This window comes from Taurulus bubalis (genome assembly GCF_910589615.1).
Source record: "Taurulus bubalis genome assembly, chromosome: 19".
NCBI classification, from domain to species: domain Eukaryota; kingdom Metazoa; phylum Chordata; class Actinopteri; order Perciformes; family Cottidae; genus Taurulus; species Taurulus bubalis.
Window position 1 is genome coordinate 220,762 of NC_136607.1, and position 22,266 is coordinate 243,027.

Sequence of the window (22,266 nt, forward strand, 5' to 3'; positions counted from 1 at the left end):
TTAACATGATGTAGTATAGTTAACATGGTAACTCAGTATACTGGTCTGCAGGGTGAGCATTTGGTAAATAAGAGAAGTAACGGAGTTCTCTACTTTTAGAGGCACTTGTACTTTACCCACTTTTTCCATTTCTGCTGCTTCATACTTTTGCTCCATTACATTTAAAAATGCAAATGCTTCAATAATCTCAAAGCTACTTTTAACAAGACTGTCCACATGTTACCTTGTATTAAATGCTCTTTAGAGGAACCACAGCTCATTCTGATGCACATGTATTTACATATGAATATGATATGGATATGACCAATACAACCGACGGGAACGAACAGACGAACATCGCTGATTTAGGTCTGTTGACTGTTAAGATCCAACTGATGAAGATGAGACACAAACTGACTGATGAAGATGATAGAAACAAACTGACTGATGAAGATGAGACACAAACTGACTGATGAAGATGATAGAAACAAACTGACTGATGAAGATGATAGACACAAACTGACTGATGAAGATGATAGACACAAACTGACTGATGAAGATGATAGACACATCCTCATTCCTCTCCCATCATGTCATGGTCCAGGTAGTGGACATAGTAAATACATGTATGTTGCATTCATCGTTAATGAACATCAGCTGTTTCCTGAAGGATAAATATCACTTAGTTCTGAAAAATGTAACACCCTACTCCCCCACTTTCCCTTGTCCCCTGCCAGATTGTCTTTGTATCCTCGTATGTGTGCATCGCTGTCAAGCCTCTGGAGAATCTGTTTCCGACTACATTTAGTTTCCCTCGTGTGTCTACGTTGTCAAGTAAAGGACCTTTTAGACTTTTCCCTTAAACGAGCCTCCTGTTGTGTTTCCTCTGCACCGGAGTCTCTGTCCCACCACACCCGGTCGTGACAAAAAATGTACTTGTGTCAAACTTGTGCAAATATATGAATGATTTTATTTGAGACAATTAAACTCAGTCAGATTAGATTCTTTAGCATTCATTTACATGTGAGTGACAGGAGGAAGATGAACGTGTGAATGGTTGATTGGTTCGTGGTCATCAATATGACCAACAGACCAGAGTCCATCCAACATCATTCACTAGATCCAGACAACAGAACCACATGACCTCGCCCATACACAGGTCAGGTCCAGCCCTGTCTTACAGCTCTTCTTTCCTAATCAGCGGTAGTACGTCCCTCTGCTTTTCCTGGCTAAAGTCACAGACTGGATCTTCTCTCTCAGTCGGTCCTCCCAGTCCTTGCACCAGTTCAGGCTCCGCTCCAGGTTCTGGTACCGGCTGGCCAGCTTGTCCAATGCCAGCACTGCCTCAGGTAGGTCAAAGGTCAGGCCAGCCCTCTGGACTGCTGCCTGGAATTTGGCTGGAGACGCCGTTGCAATGTAACACCTGTAAAGAAAAGTTTAGAAAGCTGGAGTCAAGTGGTGTGTAGCATCGTAGCGCTAGCACTGGCTAACAAGCTAACCAAGTCACCATGGCAGGGCTCTCAAGTGTCACGCATTGAGCGTGACTGTCACGCATTTCGGTCTTAAGTCACGCCCTCCCGCCAAACATCGTATTTCTCACGCTGAAAAAAACCTCTAGGCTATTTAATGTGCCGCAGCGCACAAACATGACCTGGTCGCTGCCCTCACCATGGAGGAATCAAGCACGTCTCCCCCGAATCCCTAGCCAATCAATAAAAAGAGATGGGCTACACGAATAGCCAATCAGAAAAACGTATCTGTTGTATCTGGGTGAAATGTAATCCCGGCCACGCCCCCCCCCCCCCCCCCCCGGCCGGGCGCTAGAGAGAGAGAGAGAGATGTCGAGATGTCACTCTTACCTGTCTTAACCCTTGTGTTGTCTTGGGGGTCAAAATGACCCGTGTACGAGTGTACACGAGGGTTAAAAACTTGAGAGCCCTGCCATGGTCAACCTGGCATGTTAGCATGCTGGTGTTAGCATTTAGCTTAAAGCACTGCTGTGCCTCCAGTAAGCACAGCCTCAACGGGCTGTGTGTGTGTGTGTGTGTGTGTGTGTGTGTGTGTGTGTGTGTGTGTGTGTGTGTGTGTGTGTGTGTGTGTGTGTGTGTGTGTGTGTGTGTGTGTGTGTGTGTGTGTGTGTACCTGTTGATCCCTGCGCTGTGGGGACAGTGGTAGTGATGCCACACGGCTACAGCAGTGTGTGGACACAGCACATACTGGTTCTCCTCCCAGCATCTCCTCATGGTGTCCAGGATGCCGTCATCAGTCACGGTTCCAGTGGACAACACATGAGCCAGCTAGGGGGAGAGCAGAGGTGTGTGAGGGTTAATGGGTCTGGCCTGGATGTGTCCATGAGAGCAGGGAATGATTGGTACTCGTTTGCGGTGGTCTTCCGGCAGAGAGTATCTGTGTGATTGTTGAAACTCCTCCATCATGTTCTTCACTGCCGCTCCGTCTCTGTCCAGCAGCAGCCAGAACACTCGCTCTATGTTGTACGGGTCCTGCACACACACACATCACACAAGTCAACACACTGCACACACACACACATCACACAAGTCAACACACTGCTCACATCTTGAACCCTCCAGGGTCCCAGAGGCAGACTATTTAGTATTGGCCACCAGACAATGAACCACCACCGATATCTCTCAATGTAAATGCATGTGTTAACAATTCACGTGCAAAACAACACACATAGTGAGCTTTCCAGACAATCCCCGAAACCCGGTCCGTGTTTTCTGTCTGTTTCAGTTCAGTTCTGTCCACACAAGAAGCGAGAAATCCCTTCTTTACCGCGGAGTTACTATCAGGTTCAAATACGCTCAGGATAGAATAACCTGGAGGATTCAAGACGAGCACGGTGTCCAACTTTATACTGATGGCAATGTTTTAGCATGGTGGGGAATTCATTGTCCCAGAGGATGAATCCGAATGCGTTAGGGTGAACCCTGGTCTTTTCCTCTGTGTGACGGTTACCTGGATGTCGATGGTTACCTGTGTGACGGTTACCTGGATGTCTATGGTTACCTGTGTGACGGTTACCTGGATGTCTATGGTTACCTGTGTGACGGTTACCTGGATGTCTATGGTTACCTGTGTGACGGTTACCTGGATGTCTATGGTTACCTGTGTGACGGTTACCTGGATGTCTATGGTTACCTGTGTGACGGTTACCTGGATGTCGATGGTTACCTGTGTGACGGTTACCTGGATGTCTATGGTTACCTGTGTGACGGTTACCTGGATGTCTATGGTTACCTGTGTGACGGTTACCTGTGTGACGGTTACCTGGATGTCTATGGTTACCTGTGTGACGGTTATCTGGATGTCTATGGTTACCTGTGTGACGGTTACCTGGATGTCTATGGTTACCTGTGTGACGGTTATCTGGATGTCTATGGTTACCTGTGTGACGGTTACCTGGATGTCTATGGTTACCTGTGTGACAGTTACCTGTGTGACGGTTACCTGGATGTCTATGGTTACCTGTGTGACAGTTACCTGGATGTCTATGGTTACCTGTGTGACGGTTATCTGGATGTCTATGGTTACCTGTGTGACGGTTACCTGGATGTCTATGGTTACCTGTGTGACGGTTATCTGGATGTCTATGGTTACCTGTGTGACGGTTACCTGGATGTCTATGGTTACCTGGGTGACGGTTATCTGGATGTCTATGGTTACCTGTGTGACGGTTACCTGGATGTCTATGGTTACCTGTGTGACGGTTATCTGGATGTCTATGGTTACCTGTGTGACGGTTATCTGGATGTCTATGGTTACCTGGATGTCTATGGTTACCTGGATGTCTATGGTTACCTGTGTGACGGTTACCTGGATGTCTATGGTTACCTGTGTGACGGTTACCTGGATGTCGATGGTTACCTGTGTGACGGTTACCTGGATGTCGATGGTTACCTGTGTGACGGTTACCTAGATGTCTATGGTTACCTGTGTGACGGTTATCTGGATGTCTATGGTTACCTGTGTGACGGTTACCTGGCTGTCTATGGTTACCTGGCTGTCTATGGTTACCTGGATGTCTATGGTTACCTGTGTGACGGTTATCTGGATGTCTATGGTTACCTGTGTGACAGTTACCTGAATGTCTATGGTAACCTGGATGTCTATGGTTACCTGTGTGACGGTTATCTGGATGTCTATGGTTACCTGTGTGACGGTTATCTGGATGTCTATGGTTACCTGTGTGACGGTTACCTGGATGTCTATGGTTACCTGGATGTCTATGGCAGGGGCCAACGTTTGAGTGACAGCTGCCATAGAGAAGTCTCCATTGGTGACCAGCCGGTGCACGATGTCATTAGAATTCACCATGGAAACCAACTTCAGAGGAACGCCCATCTGCTGTACAAGGTAACCAGCTGAGAGAGAGAGAGACAGAGAGAGACAGACAGAGAGGGAGAGAGAGACAAAGAGAGAGAGAGAGAGAGAGAGAGAGAGAGAGACATTCATGTTACCTTGTGTTAAGAGGGAAGCGTGTTGTGATCTTTTGTAAAATAAAAGGAGACCTTTGCTACTAGTTATTAATGACAACATTACATTTAACAGATCAATAAGTCAGAAGTCATTACATTACAGAAATGGTGCTCCTTTCTGATGAGTGATGAGTGATGCTATCACGGATACATCTCATACATCATATCTGTCAGTGTGTGGGATGATGGTAACGAAGACATTAGAAAAGCTTTCTGTAGCAGAGAGCTCTCAGAGAAGTGATTGTTGTGTTACTTTACAACATATATGTTACTGCTATTAAATGAATAGTCCAGAACCGCATGGTAAAGCCACATGCTCGTGGGAATGAAATACTTGAACAATTCATGAAGAACAGGCTTTACATCTCAACATGGAGGGGAACAGATGCAGAAACGCTGATGCAGGAGTGAGTTGTTCTTAAAGAAATCATTTTAATAAATTAAATAATGCTGTCAGTTTGGATTCAACTGGAAGTCAGAAACCTCTGCAGCAGAATTCACCTCCTGCTGGTGAGCTGTAGGGTTCTTACCTGAAGACCTCCATCTATTGCGTCATCTATGTATTTAAGTATTCATTAACTGATGGTCCTCGACCCACCAGCGATGTTCCCCGCCCCTCCGGTGGGCACCACCACCTCCAGCGCCGGCAGCTCGGCGTCCGCCTGCAGGCCGCTGAGCTGCAGGTAGGCGTAGAGGAAGTGGGCCAGCTGGATCATGACCCTGGACCAGTTGACTGAGTTGAGGCTCATGAGCCCGTGGGACCGGACCAGCTCCCGGTCCGCAAAGAGCCGCCGCAGAGGCTGATCGATGTCGTCCGAGCTGCCGTCGGCTGCGGAGGTAAGACACGCACGGTTAGATTGTGACTGATGGAGGAAGAGCAGCCGTGAGTCCTCCGGCTTCTTCACCAGCAAACACATGGACGTTGTCCTCCAGGCAGGTGATCATGTGCTTCTCTTGGACCGGGGTGACGCGTCCTCGGGGGTAGACCACCACCACGTCCAGCCCGCTGAGGCCTCTGGCGCTCTGGATGGCCGAGCCGCCGGTGTCTCCTGAGGTACCTGAGAGGAAACCACAAGCTGACGGATGCATTACGTTCATTTAGCCGACGCTTTCATCAAAGAGACTTACAATGAGTTCATTCAACCAGGAGGACGAACTCACAACAAGAATCAAGAGTACAACTTCCTCAAGAGAGACAAACTACTAAAGTGCTACTTTTTATTCAAGGTTTAGTCTGAAAAGTGTTTTTAGTTCACGGAGGAAGACGTGACAGCAATGATTCATCCAATGAGTTCATGATGAGACTTCCATCGTGGTCGGGTCTTACCTACAAGAACTGTAGCTCTGCGGTTCTGTTTTCTCAGGAAGTAGCTGAGGAAGCGCACTGTGCAGGTCATAGCCAGGTCTTTAAAGGCCAAGGTGTCTCCATGGAAGAGCTCCAGAACCGACAAGCCCTCCTTCAGCCGGGCCACTCTCAGCACCTCGGGCACCGAGAACCCGGCCAGGGCTTCAGCCACCAGGACTGGAACCAAGGAGAAGTCATGAAAATACATGTAATGGTTTGTGTCTCGTTCACAATAACCCTTCTTTTAGTTAACCTTCTCTTCTGAACCATGTGCACATGTTAGACCAGTTCAACATGCATGTTCATCTGTGTGCAGACGTCCCTGCATGTGAGAGGCCGTGTGAGTCCGGCTCACCCTGCAGGTCCGGTCTGGGGATCATCTGCGTGGGGATGAAGAGTGAGGAGACCTCCACCACCAGCTGGGTGTAGCTCATAGCCCTCCAGCACCTCAGGGTGTCGGGGCTCAGCACAGGGACGCTCTGGGGCATGAACATACCCCCGTCTGGAGCGAAGCCCGAGAACAGCACCTCCTGGAAGCCCCATCCATGGACCCCGCCCCGAGTACTGCAGTACTGCATCCTGTACCTGGAGGAGGAGTCGTGTACACACGCTCAATACTGGGGTAGAGTAGTAGTACTCATACATTATACCTGCATCAATACTGGGGTAGAGTAGTATAGTATAGTAGTAGAGTAGTATAGTAGTACTCATACTTTAAAACTGCATCAATACTCGGGTAGAGTAGTATAGTCGTATAGTAGTACAAATACTTTAAAACTGCATCAATACTGGGGTAGAGTAGTATAGTAGTATAGTAGTACTCATACTTTAAACCTGCATCAATACTGGGGTAGAGTAGTAAAGTAGTAGAGTAGCATACATACTTTATAACTGCATTCATTCATTGTGTTTCTGACCACTGGATGGAGGCTGGATTACCAACTGGGCCTCAGCCTGACAGACCGGATCCCTGCGGTACATTGGTTTAACTGAGAGGGTCACCACTACTAAAGTACTACTAAAGTACTACTACTAAAGTACAAGATGATTAAAGAGTCCTGCATTCACATCTGACTTTGGGGCCACAAACACTGTCACATGACATATATTGTCCTTCTAGTCACATGACACCTATTGTCCTTCTGGTCACATGACATCTATTGTACTTCTGGTCACATGACATCTATTGTCCTTCTGGTCACATGACACTTATTGTCCTTCTGGTCACATGACATCTATTGTACTTCTGGTCACATGACACTTATTGTCCTTCTGGTCACATGACATCTATTGTCCTCCTGGTCACATGACATCTATTGTCCTCCTGGTCACATGACATCTATTGTCCTCCTGGTCACATGACATCTATTGTCCTTCTGGTCACATGACATCTATTGTCCTCCTGGTCACATGACATCTATTGTCCTCCTGGCCACATGACATCTATTGTCCTCCTGGCCACATGACATCTATTGTCCTTCTGGTCACATGACATCTATTGTCCTCCTGGTCACATGACATCTATTGTCCTCCTGGCCACATGACATCTATTGTCCTCCTGGTCACATGACATCTATTGTCCTCCTGGTCACATGACATCTATTGTCCTCCTGGCCACATGACATCTATTGTCCTCCTGGCCACATGACACCTATTGTCCTCCTGGTCACATGACATCTATTGTCTGAGAGATGAGCCATGTCACTGACTGACTCAGGTTTATAGTTAGGACTGGCTCAATGCTTCCTAACTTATCTCCTTTAGCATAGGAAACACTGATCTTCCTTTACGAAAGGAAAGGAGATAATGCGGACCCACAATTCCTTACGTATCATTCGGCCGTTCATGAGAACAAACAATCATGAAGACAAACACAGATCATGTAAATATGAAATAAATAAAGCACCCTTATTAATCCCCTTGGGGAAGTGATTCTCTGTGTGTCACCGTCCTCAATGATGAAGAGCAGTGAGCTGCTGAGAGGCACTGAGACATGAAGCTATGGGGAGAGCAGGGATTGAACCGTCAGCCTTCTGGTTTCAGGACGACCACTCCATGAGCTACAGCCCATCATAATAATCATTAGCATAACTTGGAAATACTTTCAATAATCTGTTAAACTTCCGGGAAACTACCAACGTTACATTGCTGCTGCTGAAAACTGCTGTAAAGTGATCAAACTGCTGTAAAGTGAAGAAAAACTGCTGTAAGGTGATCAAACTGCTGTAAAGTGATCAAACTGCTGTAAAGTGAAGAAAAACTGCTGTAAAATGATAAACTGCTGTATTGATATTCTCTCTGGTTCAGCCCTCATTATTTTACTTTACTTCAGCTCCAGAAGCTTTGATGAAAGAGTTAAGTTTCCGTTTCTAATCATGTGTTCTAATCACTCGACAGGGATTGATCCATCTACCACCGATTCTAACTGGATTCCACTCAAACGACCAACAACTTTTTCCTTTTTCCTCCTTTTATTCTGGGGTTTAGCTTATCAAGTCATGTGTTGCGCACACAGGAGATCCAGGCGTGCATGGTTTTTTAAGAATTTCTTTACTAACAGGAGCAACAGTACACGAACACACTGAAAAGTACAGAAACACACTGATCAGCTCCACATTACGTACTTCATGCTATTCTAGACCAACCTGAATCAAACAGTTTATTATACCTATATACACATATCAACTTATATTATCACTAACAACTTCATTCACACTGGCGACATTCTACACATTCACGCAACTGTCACTCACAGGCTACAGATGGTTACTACGGTTACTAGCTAGCTAAGCTAAGTGATTCATTATATTCCGGACACGTCATGACATTCAACTTCAAACAGACATACATTCATATTTGTCTTCCAAACAGTTACTCGCTACTTTTATACTATTTAATCACTTTCACCCACCTGAAAAGTAGAGAAACACACTGATCAGCTCCACACTAGTACTTCATGCTATTCTAGACCAATCTGAATAGCGCGAGCGCAGCTTTTCCCCAAAGGACCCCTGAGCTGACCCAAGTCTCTGCCTGAACTTAAATCCATGTAACCGACATTAACCTCACATCATTCAAACCTCCGATAAACAGATAAACAAACAGATGCCAGGTGAACAAACAAAATAATTAACAATCAATAAAAATAATAAACAAATGAGAATATGGGGGGGTCCATGTCCAGTTCTTATTACAGGTGCAATGTTAATGTGGGCCCCACACTCTCCCCTCCAAAATGAATGTCGACCCGACATTACAGATTTCCCAGAGTACTTGAGTCTTCAACTGATGCGTTATGGCAATAGGCTCTATGGGAGTCAGTCTTTCGAGATACTTTCTGCATAACAACAGTCTTTGACATGACATTCATCTCCCGCTTAAGTCACGTGTTAGCAGCAGACACCACTGGCCGGGTGATATCTGAAGTGCTATTCCGCTACTCATGCGGCTGTGTATCCTGAACTGAAAGGTTTTGACCTTATTTTCTACCCCATAACCCATCACACAGACCCACATGCAGTACTGTATGTTTCACATATATCCCAGTATAAGTATTCATTGTAAGTGGTCTGAGCTCTAGTACTCTCCTTATAGACACTCATAGACTTCGGTACTCTGACGTATTAACTTCCCAAATTCAAATTCTAGGCGAAACACTTATGAACATTTGTCTCATGTTACTCTATCACAACTAACAAATCCAACTTACAACTACGAGCTTGTTTTTCATCTTCCCTTTACTTGTGTCTAGGTGTGACTGGTGGTTGACCTAATCTGTTGTATGAGAGTGTTTCGGGTGGATTTCTTTGTCGTAAAGGATATCTGGTGGAAGCTGATGGCAACTCAGGATCGCTCTCGTCTGCTTCATCAGATGACGACACCTGTTCAGCGTTGACCTCATCTGCTTCGTCAGATGACTCTTGCTCAGCTCCATCCGTTTCTCCATGCTCCACCTCTGGTTCCATCCTTTCTTCCTCACCCTCTCCTGGACCCTCATCCGCTTCGTCAGTTTGCTCCAGTTCTCTGACAGCTGCTTGTGGCTGGAATTCCTCTGCATTCGCTCTCAGCTGGCTCCTAACGTGTTCATGTGGTTCTGCGGGTCGTGTGGTGATGAATCTCCAGTTACTTTCATCCTCCGAGCTACTTTCAGAGTTTCTGTCCTTCTGTTTTTGCTGCCTTTTCTTCGTTATACTTCTTTTTGACTTTGTCTTTTCCATTTTCTCTTTCTCTTGTTGATCCTCTTCAACGGGCAGAAAGTCACAGGGCAGCAACAAGTTTCTGTGCAGTACTCTGGTCTTTCCTGGGCCTCGCTCAGGCTGTACAACGTAGACAGGACTGTCCTTGTGTTTTCTGTCGGTTATCACATGGATTCTTTCTTCCCAATATGATCTGAGTTTTCCAGGTCCGCCTCTGTCCTTGAGGTTCCGCACCAGTACTCTACACCCTGGCTGTAGCTCCGCTCCATAAGCTTTTTGATCATACTGCTTCTTCGCTCTACTTTTCTCCCTCTGGACTGTCTGCGATGCTAGCCTGTATGCCTCCTGCATCCGTCTTCTCCACTTACTCGCATATTCACTGTGAGAAGCACCCTGGTCAGTTGGTTTCAGGCCAAACATTATATCAACAGGAAGTCTGGGGTTCCTACCATAGAGAAGGTAGTATGGGGCATATGCTGTTGCTTCACTGCGCGTACAGTTATACGCATGCACAACTTTAGATAAGGAGTTCTTCCAGTCTGACTTTGCATCTTCTGTCAGATTTCTTAGCATAGAAAGGAGTGTTCGATTAGACCTCTCCACCTGACCGTTTCCAGCTGGGTGATAGGGTGTTGTGCGTGAACCTTGAATGCCACAGTATTCTTCGAGCTTGGAGAACAGCTTATTCTCAAATTTCCTGCCCTGGTCATGATGCAACTTGGCAGGAAATCCAAACTTGAGCACAAAGTCACCAAATATCTTTTCAGCTGCAGTTTTGGCTGACTTGTTGGTGCATGCGTATGCCTGTGCGAAGCGCGTGAAGTGATCCATCACAACTAGGATATATTCATATCCTCCCTTACAGCTTTCCAGATGCAGGTAGTCAATTGAGACCATCTCAAAAGGGTAGGTGGTCACTATATTAACCAGTGGTGCTCTGGTTGGCTTGTTCGGACGCTTCCGCTTGAGGCAACTGCACACCTTGGTCACATAGTGCTCCACATCTTTTTGCATATGAGGCCAATAGAATCGATCTCTGATCAGGCTGAGCGTTCGCTCTACGCCGAGATGTCCCATTTCCTCATGTAGCTCCCTAATAAGTAGTACAAAGTACACGGATATAAAACTAAGTCATTAATAAATACATGGACAAATGCCTGTACTTTCGGGTAAATGGTTACGGTGCTCCGTTAACAGGTTAGCTTGCGCGATTTGACGCGACGCCATGAGCTCCGTGAGCTCGTCTTTTCCTGCTGTTGCGTTTCTCAAAATAAAAAAACAGATCTAAGCTCAATATTGAGCATGAATTGAGAGCCGTATCAAATCTACAACCCCGTTTATAACATATGTGTCGAGGAAAGCAGCTCACTGCTCCACTAATACTGATACAACCTGATGGCTCACATATCTGCACTCATTCTGTTTTGTTTGGCAAAAAAAATTAAAAGCTTCTTGTTTTCCACAATGAGCTATTTAGTAGTAACTAAATATGAGTAATCTTTTGCACAGATAGAACTTACACAAAACATTGTCTGATGGGGCAATCTGATTTACTTGAAAGTGATTGCAATTGTCTTTATTCTGTTATTCATAAAAGCACAGATGAGTCACACAATTATTTAATTAATTAATTATTTACAGAAAAAGTTTGAGAACCACAGCTTTAAGTGTTTGTGTCGGAGTCGCCGCCGCCGCCTATTTTGCACATTGCTATTCTTATAGGCAACTAGTTATCATGTCTTCCGCTCCATGAAACGCATGTTAATGCTCAGTAGTACACATGTGGTACTTTAATGTATTTGCATTGTAATAAAATGTGATCATTTTCAATGGGCATGTATGCAGCTGAAACGGGTAGCCTAGTGCATCCCACATTTTTCAACATAACATTTTAAAACATTATAGTCATTATGGCCTTTATAAAAATGATTGTTTTGGGGGAGGTGGGGTAGTGCACTATAGGCCCCTGAGACGTGGCTTAAGAGTTTGTCCTTAATGGAACCCTAACCCTGTGCAATCACTTTGTTGTAACAATTTGACAAAAGAAATATCTTATTGTGGCTGCAATGAACCTGTTTCATACTGTATTGTGCCAGAGGTATTCTCGCTGGCATCAGAAAAATGATGCAACATGGCGGCCCTCCTGATGCCCCTCCTCTACCTCCTTCTGCTTCATGGATCGTGGTCCATGCATACTACTCATTATATGAATAATTTATGTAATATTCATGTAATGTGCTGTAACGTTGTTACGTTGGTCATTCTGGTCACATGACATCTATTGTTCTGTCCATCCGGAGAGAGGGATCCTCCTCTGTTGCTCTATGAAGGGTTCTTCTCTTTTGTCCCTGTCAAAGGGTTTTTTTTGGGGGGGAGTTTTTCCTGATCCGATGTGAGGTCCCGGGACAGGATGTCGTGTTGCAGATTGTAAAGCCCTACGAGGCAAACTTGTATTTGTGATTTTGGGCTATACAAAATAAACTGAATTAAATTGTTCTTTGAAATGACTTCCACACATTTGCATTACAACTATTAGAATTCATTACAAAAGTATTGGTGTTTGTTTTTAGATCTGCTGCAGTACAAATTAAACAAAAGATTCTGTAAACAAGTAGGAGGAAAGTCACAAATGTCCCGCGGCCCAACAGGAAGCGACCCACTAAGTTGCATCATCACACGTCACTGCACACGTTTGTGGGTCGTCTCGGTTACCACTACTGAAGTAAAAGAAAAACAAAACATTCGTCTTTACAGTTGCTTACAGCTTTATTTTTTGCCAGGAAAATGAATGACTCCACTTTCCCAAAATATGAAACGGTGTCGTCATGACGCAAGGGCGACAGGTAAGTGTGCCCACCTGTGGGAGGTCGGGGGCCGATGGGGAGAAACACAGCAACCATGGCAACCACAGCCCTCTCCACAGGCTGAAAAAAAAACAAAAAAAAACATTTTGAAATCCTTTAACCTCGACTGAAGTTCAACCAGATGTCTGCGGAGAGGTTTCAGCTATTGATTGGACAGAATATCACACATTTCCACTACTGTTGAACATGCTGTAAAAGACCGAATGCCGAATGAAAAGAGGGCAGTACAATAAGACTAGTTCCTGTGTGTCAAAAACAGAAGTTACCATGGAGGGAAGTGACACCTTTTTGTGCTTTAGAAAAAGGCTGAACTATATATTCTGTGCAGTTTGTTTAAAGCTCTTCAGGCGGCTCAGACTCACTGTGATCCTGACAGTTTTTGCAAAGAAGACAAAACTGGAGCATCATTCAATATGACCAAATCTTTTTTTTTTTTTTAAGAAAAAAAAGTGACATATGTTTTGTAAATTTCAGAAAACAAAGAAGCCATAACCCGTGGTCACTATATTAATTACACCTGTACAGCTGATTCAATCCAACTGTTCTGCCACAACTTGCTTTCATGATGCCCAGAATGTTCGGTCTGTCATGGAGGTCTTGGCCTCATACTGGACTCTGTTTTACTGAGAGACACATCTCAATGTAACGGACACCATCTTTAACTATGACCCTCAATATTAAAACATTCAATTGAATTTACACATTTCCGACATGAACTGAGCATTAGATTGTACAGGTGTCCCGAAAACAGCGGCCACTGAGGGAAAGCGAATGGAAACGCAAATGTGCCGTTTGAGAAATGGGAGATGCTGAAGTTCATCCTCTCGTGACCATGAATATCTGAACACTGTTGAGATATTTCAGGTTGATGGAAAACATTCTAGCTGTAGAACATTTGTACAGAGTCCAGATAAAATGTGTGCACAAAGTACATCAACAGTAAGGTTACATTAAAATGTCCCGAACACGAGTACAGATTGACAGCAGGAAGCTGCCAAAAGCACCTTCAGTGTTTCTGTAGTCACACGTGCACAGACAATAATGAATTACTGCAAATTGAGGCTTAAAAGCTCAACGCTGCAGATTTCTTAACTTGCATTCCTCTTAGAGGGTTTTCACAAGAGGTTGCACACAACCACAGAGTTTTGAAATTAGTTTTTTTAATATCATTTCACACCCGCAACATCGTTGGAGCGGTGCAACATCAAAGCAGATGAAATGAAGCTCAGAGCATCTGGAAATGTCCTGGAGGTCAGACACAAAGAAAAAAAAGTTAAGAAAATAAAAAGTAAAATAAAAAAATCGACCACAAAATCTTAATTTTATTATTTTCCTGGCATCTCAAACGCATCCAATTTGAGTAATAACCGACATTCCCCAGCATGCCGTGTGCTCTCATTCTGCAGCTTTCAGTCATATCTGGCCGTTAGGGTGTGGTTATGCCGAAGGAGTTCCAGTATCTCGGGGTCTTGTTCCCGAGTGAGGGTGAGGTGGAGCGGGACGTCGACAGGCGGAGCGGTGCGGCTGCAGCAGTAAAACAGGCGCTTATATTGAAGGGGACATTTTTCACATTTAAAAAAACAGAACTTATTCTCTGATGGAGAATCTTTGACATTTACGTACCGCAGTTTCTTGTTACTTGTTGGCTGAGGTGTAACAACGGCTGCAGTACACGCTGCTGACCACCACTCTGCCTTCATAGCTGGAAGAAAGGAAAAGGTCGAGCTCGACAAAACCTGTGGCTCAAACAAATGCAATGTCTTTGCATCCGTCCATCGTGTTGTAGATCCTGATGCACAAAAGAAAAGCTAAGGCACCTTGCATGGTCGCCCCGTCATCAGTGTGTGTGTGTGTGTGTGTGACATGTAGTGTTGAAAGCGCTTTGAGTAACTCTCTCTATACACACACACACACCCTCATATAAGCATATATATATATATATATATATATATATATATATATAGAACATATAATACTGCACTCGGGAGTGGACACTTATTGGTTCTTCATCGTATTTAAATCATTATTTGTATTTATTTCTCCCCTCTTTTCATTATTATCCTCATTGTTTTCTCTTCTTCTTGGAGTGACCACCATGTGACGCTTGTTGTTCTTTCTGTGTGTTGTACACTGTACCTGAATATCATGTGTACCAAGACATACAACTGAACAATTGACAGAATGTGACTGTTTGAAAATATATATGTTGTTGAAAACTAAAATAAAAAGTGAGTTAAAAAAATAAATAAAAAAGCGCTTCGAGTGGTCGGAAGACTAGAAAAGCGCACTTCCCAGAGTCCCATGTTGTGGTAACATGGGACTCTGGGATAAAATGGACAGTATTTCACGATGCGATTGGCAAGTGTTGATCAGGTTTTATGCAGCCATAAAACACAGGCATGTCAAGGGGCAGCAGGGTGGGTGGTGCGCAGAGACTGGAGGCAGGTTTCAGAGGTAAAAATCCAAAACGGGCTTTAATTAGCATAAGGTCCAAAACAAAAGGTTTCATCGGGGCGGCACACGACAGGAACTAAGAAACCAAGACAATCCGACCAGGGGGCAGAAGACAAACAGGGTTTAAATACAAGAGGAGGGTAACGAGGACCAGCTGGAAACACTGAGGGCAGCACAGGTGAAGGGAATGCAGTCAGGGAGCAGGCAGGCAATCACAAGGAGGAAGTGCAGGACCACAGAGGACACGCAAGACGAGGACTTCCCAGTACCAAGTACACAGGTCTGGGCTTGTGAACTTCTGGAGTCTGGTCTTGGAGTCCAAACTCTCAAAGACAGGAGGACGCAGGACGTCTTTCTGCCTTTGGAACAGCAGCTGACTTGATGACGTCACCACCTCAGCTGTTGTTGTCATGGTTACTCTGATTCTTCACTGTAAAGCATTTTTACAGTCAAACAAAATATGACAACCCTGCTCTCATATCATTGTGTGTATATGTATGTATATATATATATATATATATATATATATATATATATATATATATATATATATATATATATATATATATTGTGTGTGTATATATATATTATTGTGTTTATAAATATAATATATATATATATACACATCTCATTGTATATATATTGTTTAAAAATATGTATTTTATATAAATACTTATATAGATACACATATAAATGTAGATATACTATGTTTATAAATGTGTTTTATATATACTTATATATTTATATAGATACACATATAATTGTATATATTATATGTTTATAAATATGTATTATATATATATACACATATAATTGCAAACAATTCGGTCAAAAGTACTAAGACACCGCTGTAGTTCAAAGTAAAAGTTAAATTAAATCTTAAGTTATAAACCTTTACCTTTCCTTCAGTCAAACTGATTTAATGTGACTGTGCATAAATAATAATGATTGCTTGTTAAATCCTCGAAACAGAATTATATCTCATGTTTAATCGATACGTAGACATCGGAGCCAGCGGATCATTTCAAAAAGTCCAGCCGAGATCAGGCTGCTCTCGGCGGGCAGCAGAGCGCTGACGGCCCGGTGCTGCGGGGCTCACGGTCCGCGAGCAGAACCTCGACCCGTCGGCGCATCTTTTTAAGTCGGCCGATTCTTGAGAAAGCGACCACAGAGTTGATGCTTAAACAACTAACTTCTGGCCTGAAAACATCCTAAAATTAAATTCTGTGACTCAACAACGGTAGTATTCAGAGAACGTCAACTTTCAGTTGTGAGTTTTCTCATCCGTCATTGTTCCCCGTTTGCTGGTCCGAAATGCATTCTGGGATATTGGCTCTCTCAAGTCTGCTCTGATGCGTCCCCGGTAAAATGGGCGGATCAAGTCACATCCGGGCATTTTCATTGTTCTTGGCGAGAAGCGGACTTTTGAATTGGAACAGTACTTGGGCCGCGACTGATGACGTTTCACGAGTCCAGAGAAGAACGCTGATTGAGAAACGGCCTGCGCAGACTTTGCCCAAGGGAATTACCCACAATTCATAGCATTGTGACATTAAACACGCAGTTACCATGGAGAAGTAAAAAAGGTAAATAAAGAGTCACGTGGTGTTCAGCCGTAAATAACATTTACACAACATTAAGATTAAAGATCAACATGAAATCAGAGGAATGCAACCAGATATATTATTTATTTTACAGAGATTTATTCATCAAACAATTCATGATATTGAAGCTGTTCTGACAAAAGCGAGTAAATCTATTATTTGAATGATGTCTCATCTCGTGAGGACAGAGCCTGGAGACGCTCAAAGTAGTCCAAAGGTCCTGGGTTCAGTCCCTCAGGGTCCTGGGTTCAGTCCCTGAGGGTCCTGGGTTCAGTCCCTCAGGGTTCTGGGTTCAGTCCCTGAGGGGTCCTGGGTTCGTTCCTTCAGGGTCCTGGGTTCAGTCCCTCAGGGTTCTGGGTTCAGGACTCTGGGATTGAACCTCTTCCTGACTATTGAGTGCAGCCCGTTTCAGGAGGACTCACAGTACTGGGGCTACAGACAATAACAAGGATTCTCTTCCATTACGATTACAATAAATCTAAAAAGAAAACCCACGGTGGGTATATTATATTATTATGCTCTACACAACTTACTGGAACAATGTATTTCATGAAGCACTTTTACAAATTATTATCTACACAAAGAAAGGTTTTAATGTGTGCACACACACACACACACACACACACACACACACACACACACACACACACACACACACACACACACACTTCTTAACGCTATTTAGAAGCAGTCTCTGGTTCCATACGTGTGCTAAAGTAAACACAAACATCACTATAGAGTACATTCTGATGTGCAGTCAGCTCTTGGGCAGCAGGAACAAACAGGACTGTGTGTGAGGAGCTATGAAGAGGACTCAACAGGACTGTGTGTGTGTGTGAGGAGCTATGAAGAGGACTCAACAGGACTGTGTGTGTGTGTGAGGAGCTATGAAGAGGACTCAACAGGACTGTGTGTGTGTGTGAGGAGCTATGAAGAGGACTCAACAGGACTGTGTGTGTGTGTGAGGAGCTATGAAGAGGACTCAACAGGACTGTGTGTGTGTGTGAGGAGCTATGAAGAGGACTCAACAGGACTGTGTGTGTGTGAGGAGCTATGAAGAGGACTCAACAGGACTGTGTGTGTGTGAGGAGGTATGAAGAGGACTCAACAGGACTGTGTGTGTGTGTGAGGAGCTATGAAGAGGACTCAACAGGACTGTGTGTGTGTGTGTGTGAGGAGCTATGAAGAGGACTCAACAGGACTGTGTGTGTGTGTGTGAGGAGCTATGAAGAGGACTCAACAGGACTGTGTGTGTGTGTGTGAAGAGCTATGAAGAGGACTCAACAGGACTGTGTGTGTGTGTGAGGAGCTATGAAGAGGACTCAACAGGACTGTGTGTGTGTGTGAAGAGCTATGAAGAGGACTCAACAGGACTGTGTGTGTGTGTGAGGAGCTATGAAGAGGACTCAACAGGACTGTGTGTGTGAGGAGCTATGAAGAGGACTCAACAGGACTGTGTGTGTGAGGAGCTATGAAGAGGACTCAACAGGACTGTGTGTGTGTGAGGAGGTATGAAGAGGACTCAACAGGACTGTGTGTGTGTGAGGAGCTATGAAGAGGACTCAACAGGACTGTGTGTGTGTGTGAGGAGCTATGAAGAGGACTCAACAGGACTGTGTGTGTGTGTGAGGAGCTATGAAGAGGACTCAACAGGACTGTGTGTGTGTGTGTGTGTGAGGAGCTATGAAGAGGACTCAACAGGACTGTGTGTGTGTGTGAAGAGCTATGAAGAGGACTCAACAGGACTGTGTGTGTGTGAGGAGCTATGAAGAGGACTCAACAGGACTGTGTGTGAGGAGCTATGAAGAGGACTCAACAGGACTGTGTGTGTGTGAGGAGCTATGAAGAGGACTCAACAGGACTGTGTGTGTGTGAAGAGCTATGAAGAGGACTCAACAGGACTGTGTGTGTGAGGAGCTATGAAGAGGACTCAACAGGACTGTGTGTGTGTGTGAGGAGCTATGAAGAGGACTCAACAGGACTGTGTGTGTGTGTGAGGAGCTATGAAGAGGACTCAACAGGACTGTGTGTGTGTGAGGAGCTATGAAGAGGACTCAACAGGACTGTGTGTGTGTGAGGAGGTATGAAGAGGACTCAACAGGACTGTGTGTGTGTGTGAGGAGCTATGAAGAGGACTCAACAGGACTGTGTGTGTGTGTGAGGAGCTATGAAGAGGACTCAACAGGACTGTGTGTGTGTGTGAGGAGCTATGAAGAGGACTCAACAGGACTGTGTGTGTGTGTGAGGAGCTATGAAGAGGACTCAACAGGACTGTGTGTGTGTGAGGAGCTATGAAGAGGACTCAACAGGACTGTGTGTGTGTGAGGAGGTATGAAGAGGACTCAACAGGACTGTGTGTGTGTGTGAGGAGCTATGAAGAGGACTCAACAGGACTGTGTGTGTGTGTGTGTGAGGAGCTATGAAGAGGACTCAACAGGACTGTGTGTGTGTGTGTGAGGAGCTATGAAGAGGACTCAACAGGACTGTGTGTGTGTGTGTGAAGAGCTATGAAGAGGACTCAACAGGACTGTGTGTGTGTGTGAGGAGCTATGAAGAGGACTCAACAGGACTGTGTGTGTGTGTGAAGAGCTATGAAGAGGACTCAACAGGACTGTGTGTGTGTGTGAGGAGCTATGAAGAGGACTCAACAGGACTGTGTGTGTGAGGAGCTATGAAGAGGACTCAACAGGACTGTGTGTGTGAGGAGCTATGAAGAGGACTCAACAGGACTGTGTGTGTGTGAGGAGGTATGAAGAGGACTCAACAGGACTGTGTGTGTGTGAGGAGCTATGAAGAGGACTCAACAGGACTGTGTGTGTGTGTGAGGAGCTATGAAGAGGACTCAACAGGATTGTGTGTGTGTGTGAGGAGCTATGAAGAGGACTCAACAGGACTGTGTGTGTGTGTGTGTGAGGAGCTATGAAGAGGACTCAACAGGACTGTGTGTGTGTGTGAAGAGCTATGAAGAGGACTCAACAGGACTGTGTGTGTGTGAGGAGCTATGAAGAGGACTCAACAGGACTGTGTGTGAGGAGCTATGAAGAGGACTCAACAGGACTGTGTGTGTGTGAGGAGCTATGAAGAGGACTCAACAGGACTGTGTGTGTGTGAAGAGCTATGAAGAGGACTCAACAGGACTGTGTGTGTGAGGAGCTATGAAGAGGACTCAACAGGACTGTGGGTGTGTGTGAGGAGCTATGAAGAGGACTCAACAGGACTGTGTGTGTGTGTGTGAAGAGCTATGAAGAGAACTCAACAGGACTGTGTGTGTGTGAGGAGCTATGAAGAGGACTCAACAGGACTGTGTGTGTGTGAGGAGCTATGAAGAGGACTCAACAGGACTGTGTGTGTGAGGAGCTATGAAGAGGACTCAACAGGACTGTGTGTGTGAGGAGCTATGAAGAGGACTCAACAGGACTGTGTGTGTGTGAGGAGGTATGAAGAGGACTCAACAGGACTGTGTGTGTGTGAGGAGCTATGAAGAGGACTCAACAGGACTGTGTGTGTGTGAGGAGCTATGAAGAGGACTCGACAGGACTGTGTGTGTGTGTGAGGAGCTATGAAGAGGACTCAACAGGACTGTGTGTGTGTGTGTGTGAGGAGCTATGAAGAGGACTCAACAGGACTGTGTGTGTGTGTGTGAGGAGCTATGAAGAGGACTCAACAGGACTGTGTGTGTGTGTGAAGAGCTATGAAGAGGACTCAACAGGACTGTGTGTGTGTGTGAGGAGCTATGAAGAGGACTCAACAGGACTGTGTGTGTGTGTGTGTGAAGAGCTATGAAGAGGACTCAACAGGACTGTGTGTGTGTGTGAGGAGCTATGAAGAGGACTCAACAGGACTGTGTGTGTGAGGAGCTATGAAGAGGACTCAACAGGACTGTGTGTGTGAGGAGCTATGAAGAGGACTCAACAGGACTGTGTGTGTGTGAGGAGGTATGAAGAGGACTCAACAGGACTGTGTGTGTGTGAGGAGCTATGAAGAGGACTCAACAGGACTGTGTGTGTGTGTGAGGAGCTATGAAGAGGACTCAACAGGACTGTGTGTGTGTGTGAGGAGCTATGAAGAGGACTCAACAGGACTGTGTGTGTGTGTGTGTGAGGAGCTATGAAGAGGACTCAACAGGACTGTGTGTGTGTGTGAAGAGCTATGAAGAGGACTCAACAGGACTGTGTGTGTGTGAGGAGCTATGAAGAGGACTCAACAGGACTGTGTGTGAGGAGCTATGAAGAGGACTCAACAGGACTGTGTGTGTGTGAGGAGCTATGAAGAGGACTCAACAGGACTGTGTGTGTGTGAAGAGCTATGAAGAGGACTCAACAGGACTGTGTGTGTGAGGAGCTATGAAGAGGACTCAACAGGACTGTGTGTGTGTGTGAGGAGCTATGAAGAGGACTCAACAGGACTGTGTGTGTGTGTGAAGAGCTATGAAGAGGACTCAACAGGACTGTGTGTGTGTGAGGAGCTATGAAGAGGACTCAACAGGACTGTGTGTGTGTGAGGAGCTATGAAGAGGACTCAACAGGACTGTGTGTGTGAGGAGCTATGAAGAGGACTCAACAGGACTGTGTGTGTGAGGAGCTATGAAGAGGACTCAACAGGACTGTGTGTGTGTGAGGAGGTATGAAGAGGACTCAACAGGACTGTGTGTGTGTGAGGAGCTATGAAGAGGACTCAACAGGACTGTGTGTGTGTGTGAAGAGCTATGAAGAGGACTCGACAGGACTGTGTGTGAGGAGCTATGAAGAGGACTCAACAGGACTGTGTGTGTGTGAGGAGCTATGAAGAGGACTCAACAGGACTGTGTGTGTGTGTGAGGAGCTATGAAGAGGACTCGACAGGACTGTGTGTGAGGAGCTATGAAGAGGACTCAACAGGACTGTGTGTGTGTGTGAGGAGCTATGAAGAGGACTCAACAGGACTGTGTGTGTGTGTGAGGAGCTATGAAGAGGACTCAACAGGACTGTGTGTGTGTGTGAGGAGCTATGAAGAGGACTCAACAGGACTGTGTGTGAGGAGCTATGAAGAGGACTCAACAGGACTGTGTGTGTGTGTGAGGAGCTATGAAGAGGACTCAACAGGACTGTGTGTGTGTGTGAGGAGCTATGAAGAGGACTCAACAGGACTGTGTGTGTGTGTGAGGAGCTATGAAGAGGACTCAACAGGACTGTGTGTGTGTGTGAGGAGCTATGAAGAGGACTCAACAGGACTGTGTGTGAGGAGCTATGAAGAGGACTCAACAGGACTGTGTGTGTGAGGAGCTATGAAGAGGACTCAACAGGACTGTGTGTGTGAGGAGCTATGAAGAGGACTCAACAGGACTGT

General features: G+C 45.2%; 1 protein-coding gene across 1 annotated transcript; it reads right to left on the minus strand.

Annotated features, from left to right (window-relative positions):
* Positions 1-960: 960 nt before the first annotated feature.
* thnsl2 (threonine synthase-like 2) lies at positions 961-6,484 on the minus strand. The gene is made up of 8 exons (XM_079234766.1): positions 6,179-6,484; positions 5,806-6,000; positions 5,384-5,536; positions 5,077-5,307; positions 4,219-4,364; positions 2,355-2,480; positions 2,122-2,276; positions 961-1,402 (listed from the first exon to the last, which is right to left on the minus strand). Exons 1-8 carry the CDS (start codon positions 6,399-6,401, stop codon positions 1,177-1,179), a joined length of 1,455 nt encoding a protein of 484 aa, XP_079090892.1. The 5' UTR covers positions 6,402-6,484; the 3' UTR covers positions 961-1,176.
* Between the last annotated feature and the right edge of the window lie 15,782 nt (positions 6,485-22,266).